The sequence below is a fragment of the Gymnodraco acuticeps genome, unplaced genomic scaffold, assembly GCF_902827175.1.
Source record: "Gymnodraco acuticeps unplaced genomic scaffold, fGymAcu1.1, whole genome shotgun sequence".
NCBI lineage: Eukaryota > Metazoa > Chordata > Actinopteri > Perciformes > Bathydraconidae > Gymnodraco > Gymnodraco acuticeps.
This window is the reverse complement of record NW_022991219.1, coordinates 850161-866155: the sequence shown is the minus strand read 5'-3', so window position 1 is coordinate 866155 and position 15995 is coordinate 850161. Positions and strand designations below refer to the sequence as shown.

Below are 15995 nucleotides of genomic sequence, written 5' to 3'. Positions count from 1 at the left end.
CTCTACTGCTTCATCTCTTCATATGACTCTTCATCATTCTGTGCTTTTATAGTTCTCATTGGACGGCGTACAACGGATTTGGACTGCAGTGAGCCCACTGGCCTTATTTTATTAGTCACAACTGGCTTGTAAAATGTTATCTAGATTTCAAGAATATTTGTAACTGACCTGAGGCCTCTCTCTCTTGTTGTAAAAACCTTTGCTGAACTTGATCAGAGCGACTAGCAGTAAAAATACATATTGATACAAATTCTGTACATATGTCAGCCACCCCCACCATGGACTGGTCTCAGCTAAGAAAGCACAGTAAAGAAATCACATAATCATTCCTGAATGTGCCCAAAAGGCCCAAATATGCAACTCTCGCCCTTTAAGCGGCTTGGTCCACGTCCAAAACGTGTCTCATGTTCCTCGTATATATCTACACACAGGTCAGAGGTAGAAGCTGTACCATGAAATTAATCTGCTCTACATAGTTCAACTTTATTAGGGCTGACAGTTTAATAACTCTATGGGCTCTGTGGTGCAGTGGACGAGTAATGAACCAGCACAAATGAATACTTTTCAAACCTCAGGTGTTAGACTATCAGACAGAGATTTTAATGGTCATTACATGTGCCTATCCTCTTTTACAGGGAAACATTTGCGGGAAAAGGTTTCAGATTTAAGGTGGAAAATGTCAAGTGATAGACCTGTTGAAATATTCATCAAGCCTCAAAGTGGAGATTCCTCCGCATGTCAACACTGTTTGATTGAGGATTTGGCCTGGTGATGCCTTTCAGTTTGAGCCGGATTCTTTTGGTGAACCTACAAGAGGAAGTCTGCTCCCTTGTGTATGATTTCTCTTTTTGGAATGAGAGGTGCATGTGTAACTTATCCCACCTGTCTGGGTATGTGCAGCCATTTTTTATTACCATCAAAATGAGTATGTAACTTCACATGACAGTTCCTGAAAGAGAGTTATATCTTCTGCCGGGTATTTTCCACATCAAAAATGCACTAATTGACACTCAAGTATTACTATTAAACTAAATGACTCCCAGTATTGTGAAATTGTTCGCTGCTCACAGTGCTGAACCCACTAAGGACCAACACTCTCTTACCTGTTAGGTCATTATTTGAAATTCAAGCCCCCTATCCTAATAGGTTGAGAAAAGATTGTGGTCTTGATTAATGATAATAAGCTGTACATAATCTTTCTCATGCCTCAGGTCCCCTAGGTCAGAGGTTCTCAATTGTTTTTCAGCCAAGGACCCCTTACAAGATAGAGAATACACCAAGGACCCCCTCATTCTGATTTGTGATTTTGGGCTATATAAATAAAAATGTACTTGATTTGACTTGTATGTCCCTTGGAATAATCTGACGTAGCCTATTTTTTACACTTCTATAGTCTTAGTTATGTGAAAGAACAACACAAGAGAAATGTATTAGAAAGATATTGGATATGTATTAAAAATATTTGCACCATCTCAACACAGAATACCCATAAAACAATCAATCAATTAGCTGCAAGTAACACTAATATCAAAGGGAAATCAAGAGAAAAGTGATAATTTGAATTGCATTTCAGAACACACACACACACACACACACACCCACACACACACACACACACACACACACACACACACACACACACACACACACACACACACACACACACACACACACACACACACACACACACACACACACACACACACACACACACACACAGGGGTTAAAGTGGGCCGGAACGATCCAGAACAGCGTTCCGGCACCTTCGATTAATAAGTAAATAAATCTGATTGGCAGTTTCATACATAATAATGTCAAGCGAGTTCACAGGGCTGCCAACTCTCACACAATTGACATTTTTCACACGCTCTCAGCCACAAGTCCGTTTTCTCAAGCAGTGAAAAACAAATTCATAACTGATAATGTCATGGTGCGAAAAGAAGACACTTCTGCACATTGCGCAACAGCAGCACCATGACCATCTGAATAGCGAGAAATATACACAAATGTATTATATTGTAACTTATTCCCATGCATGTTGCTCAAAGTAATCAGTCTCACTTCTGCGTCTCTCCCTCTCCTCTCGCGCCATGTGCACCAGGCAGGAGTGAGAGTGAGTTACCATGGTTACGGGGACGCTCTGTGTCTCTGTCGCTCTGAAACTTCTCGCGATTCCCAATAATACGTTTTTAGTAATATAACATAATTTTACAGTTTTGGTTAACATTATACAGGGTTAATGTTTCTTGATTAAATCCAAAGAGGGCAAGGTGGTGTAGACATGTAGGAAATGTGTTTTAAATTACAATTTGTTCACACACACACACACAAAACACACACAGCGAGAGAGTGAGAGAGAGAGAGGAGAGACGAGAGAGTAGAGTGATACGAGATAGAAGAGAGCGAGATATGAGAGAGACGAGAGAGAGATAGAGCTATCAGATATAGATAGATAGAGAGGATATCTCGGTCTCTTATAGCGATTCCGTATCTCTCTCTCATCTCCTCTCTCTCTCATCTCCTCTCTCGCCTATCTCTCTTCCTACGTTCTCTACCTCGCTCTCTCTCCTCTCATAACTCGTCTCTCTATGTCTGCTCAAACTCCTCTCCTCTCTCGCTCTCCTCCTACTCGCTCTCTCTCTCTCTGCTCTTCTCTACTTCTTACCTCTCATTTAGTGCTATACTGTACTTAGCAATTAGGCTATAAAATTGTTTATGTAACTTATGTGCCAGTGTGTCCATGGTTTTGAGTCTGTCTGTGTGTTGAGCGCAGCACCGTCTGCTTTTTGCAGTACAGTAACTAAAGTAAGTTAGGCCTAAGCATACCGGTAGTTTTCTGTGGACCTGTCTGTTTTTAATTTACTTCATTTGTAGCCGTAACCGGTCGTTTTAAAAATCTGTCCATCTTCGTAGTATGCTAGCCGTGTTATATATCTATGATGCTTGCAGCGGCGCTCTTTGACTGACGTAACAGTTATTGTTGTTTCCACGGTAACGCGCTTGATTTTTAAATGTATCTATTTGTTAGATTTGAACGTAATCTATGAAATATTTTAGATGAAAAAAAAAAAAGATGAAAAAAAAATGATATCATGATAATTTAAATTAATGAATCTGAAAACTTTTCACGGACCCCCTGGCAGAGTGCCACGGACCCCCGGGGGGTCGCGGACCCCACTTTGAGAACCACTGCCCTAGGTAACAAAGGGTGTGCCTAAAATATCTAATACAAATTTAATTTAAGCTGTAATGACAAAGTACAGTATACAGTATTTTTGCTTTTCCTTATCGGAATTAAGACAGAGTGTAGTGCATACTGTAGACATTGTAAACCCCATTGAGGCAAATGTATGACATTGGGCTTTAAAAGGTGTTGAATTGACTTCAATTGGGAGCAAACAAACAAAACAGTCACTGAAGAAGAAACTCTAACATCATCCAACAAAGTGGGCAGTATGCGGTCGTCTTTCAATCGGAAAGTTCTGGGTTTGATCCCATCCCAACATGTGGATGTATCATTGGATAAGATAGTTAACTCCCAGTTGCTCCTGATGACAAAGTCGGCTGTTCCTTGAACAAGTAAACATTGCTCTGAATGGGGTCAAATTGGGTGATTGGTAATGTAAGGCGCTTTGAGGAGTTGTAAAGACTGAATAAAGCGCTATACATACGATCCATTTACCATTTAACAAGCTAAAGACCAGGATTCCTTGAGACGGTGAAATAATGAGTTGGACCAGTTAGGAATAATAAGAGGTCGTCGGCATAGAGAGATTGTGATTATCTGTGCCAAATGTTGTGATGGAAATGGCAATGGCTAGAACAAAAGGCCAGCCGTAAAAATGTTTAGCGAGGGTCAGTCCAGGATATTATTCTGTGAATTTGTTTGAAGACTTCTCTGCCCCATAATGTTGGTTTGAATGAATGAAAACGCAGACATGTAACTGATTTGACTTCATATGACTTTATTGAAAAAGGGCTTGAGTATCATAGCTAAAATACTGCCTCTCAGTTTACAAACAGTGACAATACAGAGAATAATACTCCAATAAATCTCACGAATATAAAGAACATATGACAGAAAAAGCTGCCTCAAAAGAAATATTTCACATTCTCTCGGGGTCCAAAGTGGAACACATGCACCCACTTTGATAATTAATGCACCATAGTTAAGTAAAGGTGAACCTGATTGTGTATTTTGGTTCAAATAATACACACACAAACTTATTGAAAAGCTCTTTTTGCACAGTGATGAAGATGTATTGGTCTTACTCATAATCACATTGAATATGTGGGGCCACAATACTAAACATGAAAGCACTTATAGTCTTATTAATATCACTAATGTTACAAATAAGTTCTAACAGTGTGGTTAATAAAGTGTTTCCACATGTACTGTAATGCAATATCCTTCTCCTGTTATAGAGATAATAATTGCATATTAGATTAAAAAAGATTGAAGTTTATAAAGTAATTTGGTAATGAGTGGTGTTTTGTCCAGAAATTGCACAATGAATCAAATTAGAAGTTTATCATTGCATATCAGTGCATTTTGAAACTGGAACAGTGTTATTTTATACGGCAATGTGTTTAAACAAATGAGTATAATAATATAAAATGTCCATTACCTCCTATTACAATAATGGTAATTGAACTACATTTATTATTGCACCATTAGCTGCAAATTGGTATGAGTATCACCTGTGATCAGGCACTCACAGCAAATAGACCCGAAAGAACAAAACAAAACAAAGAACAGAGAAATGACCAAAACCAACAGGGCTTACATAACAGTTTAAGAGGGGGGAAATGTTCGGTATGGCAGCAGAAAGGGAAAAGAAAGCCCATGGGGAGCGGGGAGTGTCCAGATTGGAAGCACATGTCGGTCGCTTGAATTTCAACTGAAATGATATGTTCTGTTTTGGCTCAGTGGCCCTAATGTCACATCATTCATCAACCTCAGTAAATCTATAAAAATCAAATCAAGTGTTCAGGGGGTCGACCGGTGGGCTGATTGACTTCCTGACTCGTGTAACACAATGACAGTGGCTTTTTGTTTTCAATCGCTCTCAGTTGAACTTTATTCAGCTGTTACATAGCAGATTGGTTGATAAGGAGACGGAGAACAACAAACCAGGAGGACGATATGTGATTTCTTTGCTAATCATTTTTATCCACATTGTAAAAAATATTAGAAATGGTATTTTAGTCTCTCTTACTGTGTAGTAACATTGATATACCTTTGTGAATTATTGCCTAAAACCTTAAAAAAGATGTTTAACACTGGTTCTTGCATTGGACTAGCCTTCATTAAGTAGCTAGTGCCTACTGTACATTGCATTCAAATAGCATTTAGTAAGATTATACACAATATAAAAATAAAACAATTACATTTAAAAGAGACATCTGATAATAAAGTGGCTCAAATACATATATATATATATATAAAACATGATCAAACACTTTATTTTGCCAACGTGAACTTTCCCTTTCTGATATTTATCATTCGGCCGACCATTTATAAGCTTCCCATTTCCTACCAAGGACGGGTGTTGGTATGGAAATACTGCTGTGGTATGCTCGTTGTCATTTATACATCTAACTAAAGTCCATTTGATAAGGTGTAAAAACAATTATGAAAATCTTTCTAATAATAAAAAGAAATAGATGGCCATGCTTTTTGAGGTTCACAGGTTTCTTCATGTTGCACGTTTTACTGTCTTTAAATATTTGGTCTCTGTTAAATGATATGTTCAAGAACTAAAAAGCTGCATTCATAAGTATTAGTTGTATAGTCTTTAACAGTAGAGTATGGCCTGAGCACAACATCAGCTTTCCATTTCATTTGCTTCGTCAGACTCCAACGACAGCACGTTGTGATGGTAAAAAAGACATAGAGGTCACAACATCCCATCATAAATCTTGCATAAAACAAACAGTGAAATATAATTATATCTATGGCTCCGGCCCCCGTCATATGGAATATATAGCACCACAAGATCAGTGCTTGTTTTTAGGGAGCGTGTGTGAGCTTCCATGGTGGAGGAAGCTGGAAGACTTTAAAGACTCTGTTGGCCTGCATGGCCTGCCCTGATTGGTCAATAAGAGTGAAGGCTTAACACTATTGGCAAGCGTCTGTTACTGCCCCATGACCTTCTAGCCATGGAGTAATGCCACTTTCACTTCTTCTCAGAGGAAACTTTTACATTTCAGTCGGGAATAGTCCATTGAAATAGCATTTAGTCCTTTTGAAAAGTGGTATACACGGAGAGGTGTATAATTAATAAGACATAACCAGTAAACAAAATCCCAATTGTAATTCCTTCTGGAATACTGATGTGAATGTTTTGTTCTGACGTGACAAAGGTGGCATTAAGAACAAAGTGTTTTGAGGCAAAAAGCTCATTGTTTCACATTGTGCGAAGTAAGAAAATACTAAATGCAGACACAATCAGTTAGGTAATATGTTGCACATTCAAACGCACGCGCGTGCTCTCTATCCCGTCACTGGAGGTATAATGGCACTTGGTGCTAACATGGAGAGTGTAGGTGACACTGGCGTGGGTGTGGGGGGGGCTCGGTGACGGTGCTGGGGGGCACAGTCTGGGGGTGAAGGGCTGGTTTTGCAAGCGGTCCAGAGAGGTGGACGGGTACATACAGCGTGTTTGGATACATCCATAGCAGTGAGGGAGGTATACAGGTTCCACCCGGGGGGGGGCGGGGGCAGGCCTGACGACCTGCGCGTCTTCCCTTGTGTTTAGTTTTTCTTGCCATTGCGTCTTCTAGATTTCTTCACCCTGGAGAGAGACACAGAAAACATTTGTATTAGCCTGAAGAGAGAAAAAGGTTGTTGTTTCTAAATGTTTTGAACAGATAAAGCATTGTTGAGGAACCTTTTCCGATTTTCATTCATTACATAACTACACCATAGTTGTGTATATGATATGAAATTAAACCTTTTTAATCTTGAGGCGAGATGGAGATAACATATAGATATTTCATGCACTGAGAGTTTGAGGAATGTTACTTCATTAACAATCCCTTCTTTCAGACTACGAATTCTTACAGTCGTTATTTCCCCTCAAACAACTCCGTACCTACTTGTGTGAACTACATAAATGTAGCACCTCCAGCACTTGACAAAATGTTGCGGTTTATATCAATATAATTGCTAGGAGATGAAAATATGTTTTATTGACATGATCGGGGCCTCAGGTGTCGGCCAACAGTTTTGAAAGGTGAACATCACAGCATACCGTATGATTTACAGAATATGTAACTGTAACCGAACATGAAAAAGGGCGATGCTGACGAAGAGCAGACAGGAGACTGCAATACCACACACACACACACACACACACACACACACACACACACACACACACACACACACACACACACACACACACACACACACACACACACACCACACACACACACACACACACACACACACACACACACACACACACACACACACACACACACACACACACACACACACACACACACACACACACACACACACACACACACACACACACACACACACACACACACACACACACACACACACACACACACACACACACACACACACACCGATGAACTCTGTATGTTCCCTTTTGACATGTTAGCTGTATGAAACACCTCATTGAATAAGCTCCTCATGCCGCAAGCTTAAACAAGGCCTATTTATCCAACACGCTTTTTGCTTAACAATTACGATCTAAACACAGTAGTATATGCCACAAGCATTCTTCAATAAGCCATTATTTAAGGGCTTCTGTTTTCATTAATAGTAGTAAGTAAACATGTTTTTAATGCTCAGAAATTACTTTATTGTTTGTTTTTATGTTGTGCTTAAAGTGTTTATGGTGCTTTAAGAAGCAGACATGCAGCCTGTCGTTAACCACCACCAGACATGTTGGGATTTTTTTTTATGAGGAATGCACACATTTTAACCGCATAGCTCATTAAAAACTGAATGAGCTGCTGCTTACTATGAATAGTTTTACGCATAACGCTGCACCCCTACCAGGACAACTCTGCGTCTAATGTGCCAATAGTGATGATAGTTTTGTGGAAAAAGTGGACGAACACATGATTTTATGTGAGCTGTGAGGAAGCCGAGAGGGTACAATGGTGAACATTTGACTCGTGTGCACTCCTCTGAAGTCACAGAAACAAGCTTATGAGAAAGAAAGTCAGCCAAAAAGCAGAAATACCAGTGGCAGATTAGTCACTTATCTCTCTTAAGGCTCACAGATAATAACTCTGCTGCTTGCATCAACCATGTCATTGATTTCACAGAGTAATTGTCGGCGGGAAACTGAGAAATTACCATTTATAACAATGGATTGTTTCTTCCTCTGCGCTCAGCAGAGAAGAGAGCAGTATTTCATTTCTGTCTCTGTCACTGATGCTTGTTCCTGTACGATGGAAGAGAGAGAGCTTTTTCTTTTCTTACTTGTTAATGGCGTTCTTTAAGTACTGCTGCAGCCACTTGGTCTCCGGGTTGATGCAAACTTCCCTGTTGTTCTTCAGCTTGGCACTGTGGGAGGAAACAAGTCGAATTTGAGGGATTAGACGCCACAAACTCACATGTAATACATCTGGTTAAAGGACATTTACTGGAGAATATTTTCACCCGGGGGCTTCCTTTGTAGCAGAACATCCAGTGATGGTGTACAGGACAGAGATTGTATCTATTGTATTAGCTTTGTAATAAGTGTAATAAGACCTCCCAGTAGTCTCATCCATTGAACGCTCTTTCAAGTACGTTAATTGTGTCTAGCTTCTTGGGTTGTACTTCCTAGGACCACACAGGTGGTTTTGCATGTTTAGCTCAGTAGCTTCGATCAAATGTGTAAATAATGTCTAATAGACTTTATATTTGAAATGACGGTTGACTATTTTCATATTTTAAAATGTAGTCCCCTATAAGTCAAAATTTAAGTTATAGCCCACATTGATTCATATTTGAGAATATTGGTATAATTGAAAGCATGCTGATTTTGCTATGAGCAGTTTACTATCACTGGTTTACTGTATTACTACAAATAAATGTTCTGAATTTAGGCATCCTTTTTCTATGGTGTCTATATTAAGATAATGATATCCTAGGCTCTGAGAGTATAAGTAACACTATATCTCAAAATGTGTGTGTTACATGTCTGAGTTTTAAGATTTGAACTTTGAGTTTTGACATTGTTGTAATAGCATAAGAATGTGGGAATGCTGACACAAATTTTGACAATTAGGTGGTTTTTAATTTAATCTTTGTCTCACATTTCTAATCTCTGCAAGGTGATGCATCAAGTGGTGAAATTATTAAAAAATGAATGGCATCTTCCAACATTGGAAAGTTCCGGTCATTGTAAACCTCTACATAACATAATGGTAGGAAGAAATGTACAATATAGGCAATTTGCAGTTAGCCAACCTAAACACACAAACCACTGTTATGGTCTGTTAAACTAAACGGCTGTAACTAACATTAGTTTTTCCTTAAATCGTTATAAATGGTAATACTGTAAGCTGAGTTTGTGAGGTGATGCTGTTGAAGTTGAAGAAATAATGCTCTGAAGATTACAGATTTTTCGTAGGTAATAAATGACAATAATTATTTATCTTTCATGAAATCCCACTTCATTAAAAGCTCAACTTTATTTAAAAAAAATGCAGACATCCTACAAAAAATGCCAGTTAAAACGAGAGTATTGACAAACAGTCACCTTAATGTTCACAGATGTCAGCATTTTTTTTAAATCAAAAAAAGGAACCCAGATTCCTTCAGTTTGCTCCTATAATAACATACAATTAAAACATCTGCTCTCTTTACGGTCCATCTCCTGAATAAATCACAGCACCTTGGTGTATAAACGAGCCTAATATGTCAGGATAATTAATACCTGATGTGGTTTCTGAAAGCTGAGCTCACAAACACCTCAGCTAAGCTCTAAAGACCTCAGCACGTCCTACAACACATCCAAGTTGAACAGTGGAGGATTACTGCACAAAACAGGCCGTCACTCTCCGGTCTGCAGTGAAAAATCCCCGCTCTCAGTTTCCACTCATGGACAGCTGGAGGCGAGGCTCACTGTGTGTGGACGGTGTGAAGCTGCCTCTGCACCACACACCCAACCTCTCAAACCACAGTTTAATGGAACATTTGTCAGGCTGGTGTAAGACATGAGCTATTCTGGCTTTAATATTATAATGATTACGGGACACATATTGTTTCAGACATTGTTTTACCTACAATTATGTTAGGATGCTGAAAAAAGACTGAATCTCTCAACAGATATGTTAAATTAAAAGGAAACAATTTATTTAATGAGACATTTTTTGAGAATCTCTGTCATGGGAATATTGAGGAGCTATTTTATTTGTATTATAGAATTAAATGTTGTGAGAATTATATTATACAATTGTTTTTGTGCAAGATTCTTTGATACGCTGCATATCTTAATTTTAATTAGAGTTTCCTGGTCAAAAAGCAGTCCAAGAAATACAAAGTACTTAAAGGAAATGTTGTTTTTTACTTTCTCGATCACTCTTTGGTATAATGAAATAGAAATGTAAAAAGTCTGATTTGTCAAGCATTTTTGTTTAAAAAAAAATCTAGAAAGAGGAACTGCTTTTTGACAGCTTGTTACAAGAAAGTATAAAACTAAAATGCAGCTTAAAAACGGACTAATCTAATTTTTACCTCTATTAAACAGTAAAACCATAGTTAGTTCTTCCAAAAATTGGATATTAAAGTGAGATGTTGCTTGTTTGTCAGGATCTAATTTGCAGCATGAGGCAGAATCAGGACGGACTTGAGGAACAGGGAGTGTGTGTTCCTTTGAGTGATGACTGACGTGTTGAAGGAGAGGTGAGCCAAATATTTAGGAGAGGATTTGTTCTGTTTTGGGGGCGATCGGAGTGACAGGCAGCGGGGTCTCAACCCCCTCCAAACATGTGGATCTCACACCCCGGTGGCAATAGATCGTGTTTGAGAGTCAACGGCTGCAGAGGTGTCTGCTCCACTCTCTCCTCCCACCATCTCTCCATCACACTACATTCAACACATTCCTCTCTGCTGCCTTTTCACTGCTTTCTGATTCAATTTGAACCCCCAACCCTTTTAATATGCCACCTCCCTTATTCCTCACCCCATTTAGCAAATGAGCAAATGGCCTCTACACTTAAGAGAGCAGTTTAGGACCATCAATCCAAAGCTTTGAAAATGTGAGCCGGGAGGCCAAACAGCTCAGTAACTGGATCTGTGTTTGCTTTTCCTCCAGGGATGTCCCCCTTCTCCCCCCTCCTCTTTTATATGATTAGATCATCCGCTCAGGAGCTGGTGCTGTTTTGATGTCCTCCATCCTGTTTATCTGTCTGCTTGTCTGGATGACCAACCGAGAGCATAAACCTTAATTGACTTGGCTGGAATTTGAGGGCCGGAGTTCCCCAAGCAGCAGGTAGTAATTACTTCACAGCAAGTTAAAACCAACAGCATGCTGGGACAGGGAGGGTGGGAGGATGAGGGTGCATGGTGTGACACAGGGCGGCGGGGGGGGCAGAGGGTATCGTGTTGCCAGCTTTCTTTCATCTGCCTCAAAAGAGATATCGGAGCAACTCTGCCGGCTCAATGACTCTTTTCTAAAAGGAAGGTGAGGGTGAGTTTGTGTTGGAGCGCCGTGTGTCCTCTCTGACCTTTTGCCATCCCCTCACCCCTTCTAACAGTCATAACCCCCCTCCCTTTCTGGCAGAAGTCCCACAGCCTTTTAGCCTTTTGGCTTCGAGGCTTCTGCTGTCCTGCTTTCTATAGCAAACAAATGAATGAGGGTTTTTGGTTCATGTGTTCCAGACTGGTGACATTATGCTTAATGTTGCTGGGCAGTTTGAGGCGGGAAATGAATATAAAAAGTGGAAAAGGGACACAGAGGGTCAGCAGAAATACAAAGGTAATCACTTTGACCCTTATTTATTGCTTCCTTTGCTAAACATATAAGGCCCCCTCCGGCAGTCACCGCTTTCCTCTTTGTGAGAGGATGGTGTTGTTTTGAACTCAGGCGACTCATTAGGGAGAGAATAGCGGGATATTAACACCATCCACTCTCACATCCACTCTCAATCTGTCAACACTGTTTGGGTCAAGTAGTGTAGTATTACTTTTTTTTTTTTTAAACATACCAAATAATGGTAAAATGTTACGGAGCTAAAAAATAAAAAGCTCCATCAAAAATAATGATTCTGAAGCACTGGGTCTGTATCAAGGATCAGACGAGACAGACCTTCAAAGGTGGGATTGTCAATAATAATCTATTTGAAATAAACCATAGCTGATTTTTTCGGTGCTTTTGATGTAACACATTTATGGTAAGCACAGCAATGTATGTACTATATATTTAGAGGCTCAGAATAACAACGGAAAAAAATCAATAAAATGCACTGCAATGGTGTTTCACCGATATATGATATATATATATGGCTCACTAATTTAAGCACATTTTGAAGTAAAACTGTTACTTGATTATTGAAACCTGCTTCCCTTAAATCTTCTTTTTTTACAATGCAGGTGCATAAAGATTGAGTGTAACGTTTTTTCATTATTGTTATTTGTTTTAATTAGATTGGTATTGGATGTTATTTTCATCACAATAATGTATTAATCAATTTGTATAGGCCCAACACTTTAATAAACTTAAACATATCATATATGTAAAAATGCTTTAGTTGATATTTAATTAAGATTACAAATATGTCTATGGCTGAAGGAGTGATAAAGCAAACCTTTAAACAATCCGAAAACACTTTTCCTCAAGTGAATCACCACAATCGTTGGCTCTCGTTCACTTACATGACTTGGAAGGGGCAGTTGGGGGTGTGGAGGAACTTGAGCTCTTTGATGGAGCGCTGAGGAACCGTGTTGAGGGTCGACCGACACCAGCACCGCTCCACCAGACTGATGGGCTTCGCTGCAAACACACAACAAGAAACATTACAAATGAACATTCCTGCTGGTAAAAGAAGTGATAAAGGACACACACACCTACAAATACACTGAATACACATATTAGCAGTTTTAAAAAGTAAAGTCAAATAAGTCACTATGATTTACTTTATTTCGTTATAAAGTTGTATAGATTTTGTATATAATCCACAGACATTCACACACATGCACGTACATTCATATGCTGTATTATTTGTTTATGTGGCATGATGCTACTTTTAATATTAAAACAACACTGCTAAAGGTTTTGATCACATTCATAATTTGAGCCTTCTTAAAGTAAAATGCTAAATCTTTGCTCAGAGTGGTTCGTGGAGAAGGGGTCGTTTAGGTTCGTCTGAGGATTTAAATATTAGCTTCAAGAAAAATGAAGGTCCAAATCCTAACACAGTAGCTTTTACTTTATTTCACTTGTGATTACATGAATCACTTCCCTCAGCGGACAAATTAAAAGCATGTTTGATCTACTGTAACAAGCCTTAACAAAGCATGGGGACGTATGAGTTTACCTTCTATTGCTCTGAACAACATGTTCATTAAAAAGAGATTAGCCCTTTTCGGACCCCACACACACACACACACACACACACACAGCAGCATTTCAGCTTTTCACTCCTGGAGCTTTCAGACGGACCACTCTGAAGGAGAAGGGTCCTCCACATTCAATCTCCAATATTTGTCCCTTTTATGAAAAAGCACTCTGCGGCTCAGATGCCGTCAACAGCCTCTGAGGAAATCACTTCAAGTACATTCTTAAAATGATTACAAATCACCCTTGGACCTCTATGGAGGTCTGTGTGGGGCCAGAGACCCTCAGATGCACGCTGATAAATCCAAGAACATGCAATTAGGAAGTAGTTTTGCACTAATATGCCTTTTTGAAAGAGATTTCCAAGTTAAGTAGGAATGATTGTTCCAATGCGAGAAAAAAAATGAAGAGAAATACACTGTGTAAAACTTTAAAATTGGACTCCATCCTTAAAAGTGCTTTCCTCCTTTGACGGACTACAAATGGTTTAAAAGCTTCATTTTGCTGCGGATCGTGTTAAGAAATTGTTACAAAAGGTCACAGAGCAGATGTTGATTTTTCAACATCTCCTTCTTAGTACCATCCCTGCCAAGATTAACACATATTAATTCAATTAAGTGCATCACGTGTAACTTACAGACCTTTGTTCTAGGGTTCAACATATTCCTATTGATATGCAAGCTTCTAACCAAATGCCCTGCCACAAATGGCTAAGTCCTTCAGTAATATCAGCCTAATGACTCACACCCATTCAGGGTCTTTTCTCATGCAAACTAAGGGATCATTATGCAGCATGCAGCCCCACGGCCAGAAGCGAGCATCCACAGCCACCATGCCACATTGTTTATCCCTAATTAGAAACTAATTAAAAGAAAGCAAAGGGGAAAAGACAAATACACACATTTAGAGCTAACTCTTTAATATGCAATCAGGGGTCTTACTGGGGCCGTAACAACAAGCTTAGCATAACGCAGGCCAGGCGCCTCAACAACACCCGGGGTGTCTCTAGCCAAGGTTAACATGTGGGGGTCACTGTGGAGACTGCACTCCTCCTGTGGCTTTAGGTAAAATAATACTGAATATAACAATTACTGGAACATTTACAAACTGATCAAGTTCTAATTTGAACAATTAAATACATCCCAAAAGGTTACATCGAGCTGCAGCGATCAACTTATTAAAGTCAACATGTTGTAGTGTAACATCTGTACCAACAATAAAGAGATTATTTAACGATAAACAATTATTTTTATTATTGATTAATGAGCTGATTAAGTTCCGAACTAATTGTTCTAAAATCCAAAGTTGTCTTTTTGCTGTCACAGAAAATGTTATATGATAAATGTGTCTAGGATAAACACTCTTTGAAAAGTAGAACAATTGTGACTTTTCTACACTTTTCCTGAAGACATGGCTTACACAATCAATCAACATATTTGCAGATTAGTTTTCTGTGAATTGACCTATCGTTAAAGGTAACTAATAGTTTTTGCTCTTCAATACAAGTCAATTGTGGATACAACCTGTATATATTTTGGAGTAAATGTCAACTTTCTGGGAACTATTATTCCACGAGATCAACATTAAATCAAAGCAGGATATCAAAGAGCTTGAGTTTAACAGCCAAAAGAGCAACAAGAGATTTGTTAAAAAGGTATCTTTCTCCTCTGCAATAAATAAAAACCATCATCAAACCATCAAAGTAAAATGCAGGTGTATACAAACTGACAAAAAGCCACCACCAATATCTACAGATGAGCTGTAAATGTGATGCAAAAAGTTGTGATTTTCATTGGATTTAGACACAGATTTCTTAAATAGACTAAATCCAGATTTTTCTTATCAGCCAAGATTAAAATAATAAAAATGATATAAACCTCAACATTCAAACATCTTTCAGACTCAAACATCTCAAGCAGCAACATTTCTTCAATCAAGAATCAGTTGAAACCCTCAAACCAAACATTTCTCTGCTCCATTAAAAGTTTCCGCAGCGTTATAAAGTCTCTGCTGGACTCACCGTTGGAGGCTGGTACTTGTGTGGCCACGGCCAGCAGAGCCATCAGAGCCAGCAGCTTGACGTCCATGGTGGGGGGCTAACAGGCTGAGCGGGGGCTCTCTCTGCTACAATCCAGGAGCAACAGTGACTGCCAGCTCTGCTCTGCACTGTGTTAAATCCTCACAAGGGAGAGAGAGAGTGAGAGGGAGAGTGAGGAGGGAGGGAGAGGGAGTCCCACTTTCTCAGGAGGAAGGGGGGGGGTCCCAGCATGAGAGGAGGGGGGGGAGAGAGAGGGAGCAGCAGCAAGTCGGGAGAGACTTCCTCGATTGTAAATGTGTTGGCTGTGAGTCAAGGAGAGAGTCTGAGTGGAAACCTTACTCTTTTTTCGTTCTCATTCTTTTTTTGCCTCCATTTTCAAGTTGTTCTATTTTTTTATATTTGATCGTTTTTGTCCTTTTTTC

The 15995-nt window shown here is 39.3% G+C and overlaps 1 protein-coding gene across 1 annotated transcript; it reads right to left on the bottom strand.

The window, feature by feature from the left end:
- Positions 1-3945: 3945 nt before the first annotated feature.
- Positions 3946-15729, bottom strand: cxcl12b (chemokine (C-X-C motif) ligand 12b (stromal cell-derived factor 1)). Its single transcript, XM_034239269.1, has 4 exons — positions 15556-15729; positions 12854-12971; positions 8471-8554; positions 3946-6797 (listed from the first exon to the last, which is right to left on the bottom strand). The coding sequence occupies exons 1-4, from the start codon at positions 15620-15622 to the stop codon at positions 6758-6760; spliced, it is 309 nt and encodes a 102-aa protein (XP_034095160.1). The 5' UTR covers positions 15623-15729; the 3' UTR covers positions 3946-6757.
- Between the last annotated feature and the right edge of the window lie 266 nt (positions 15730-15995).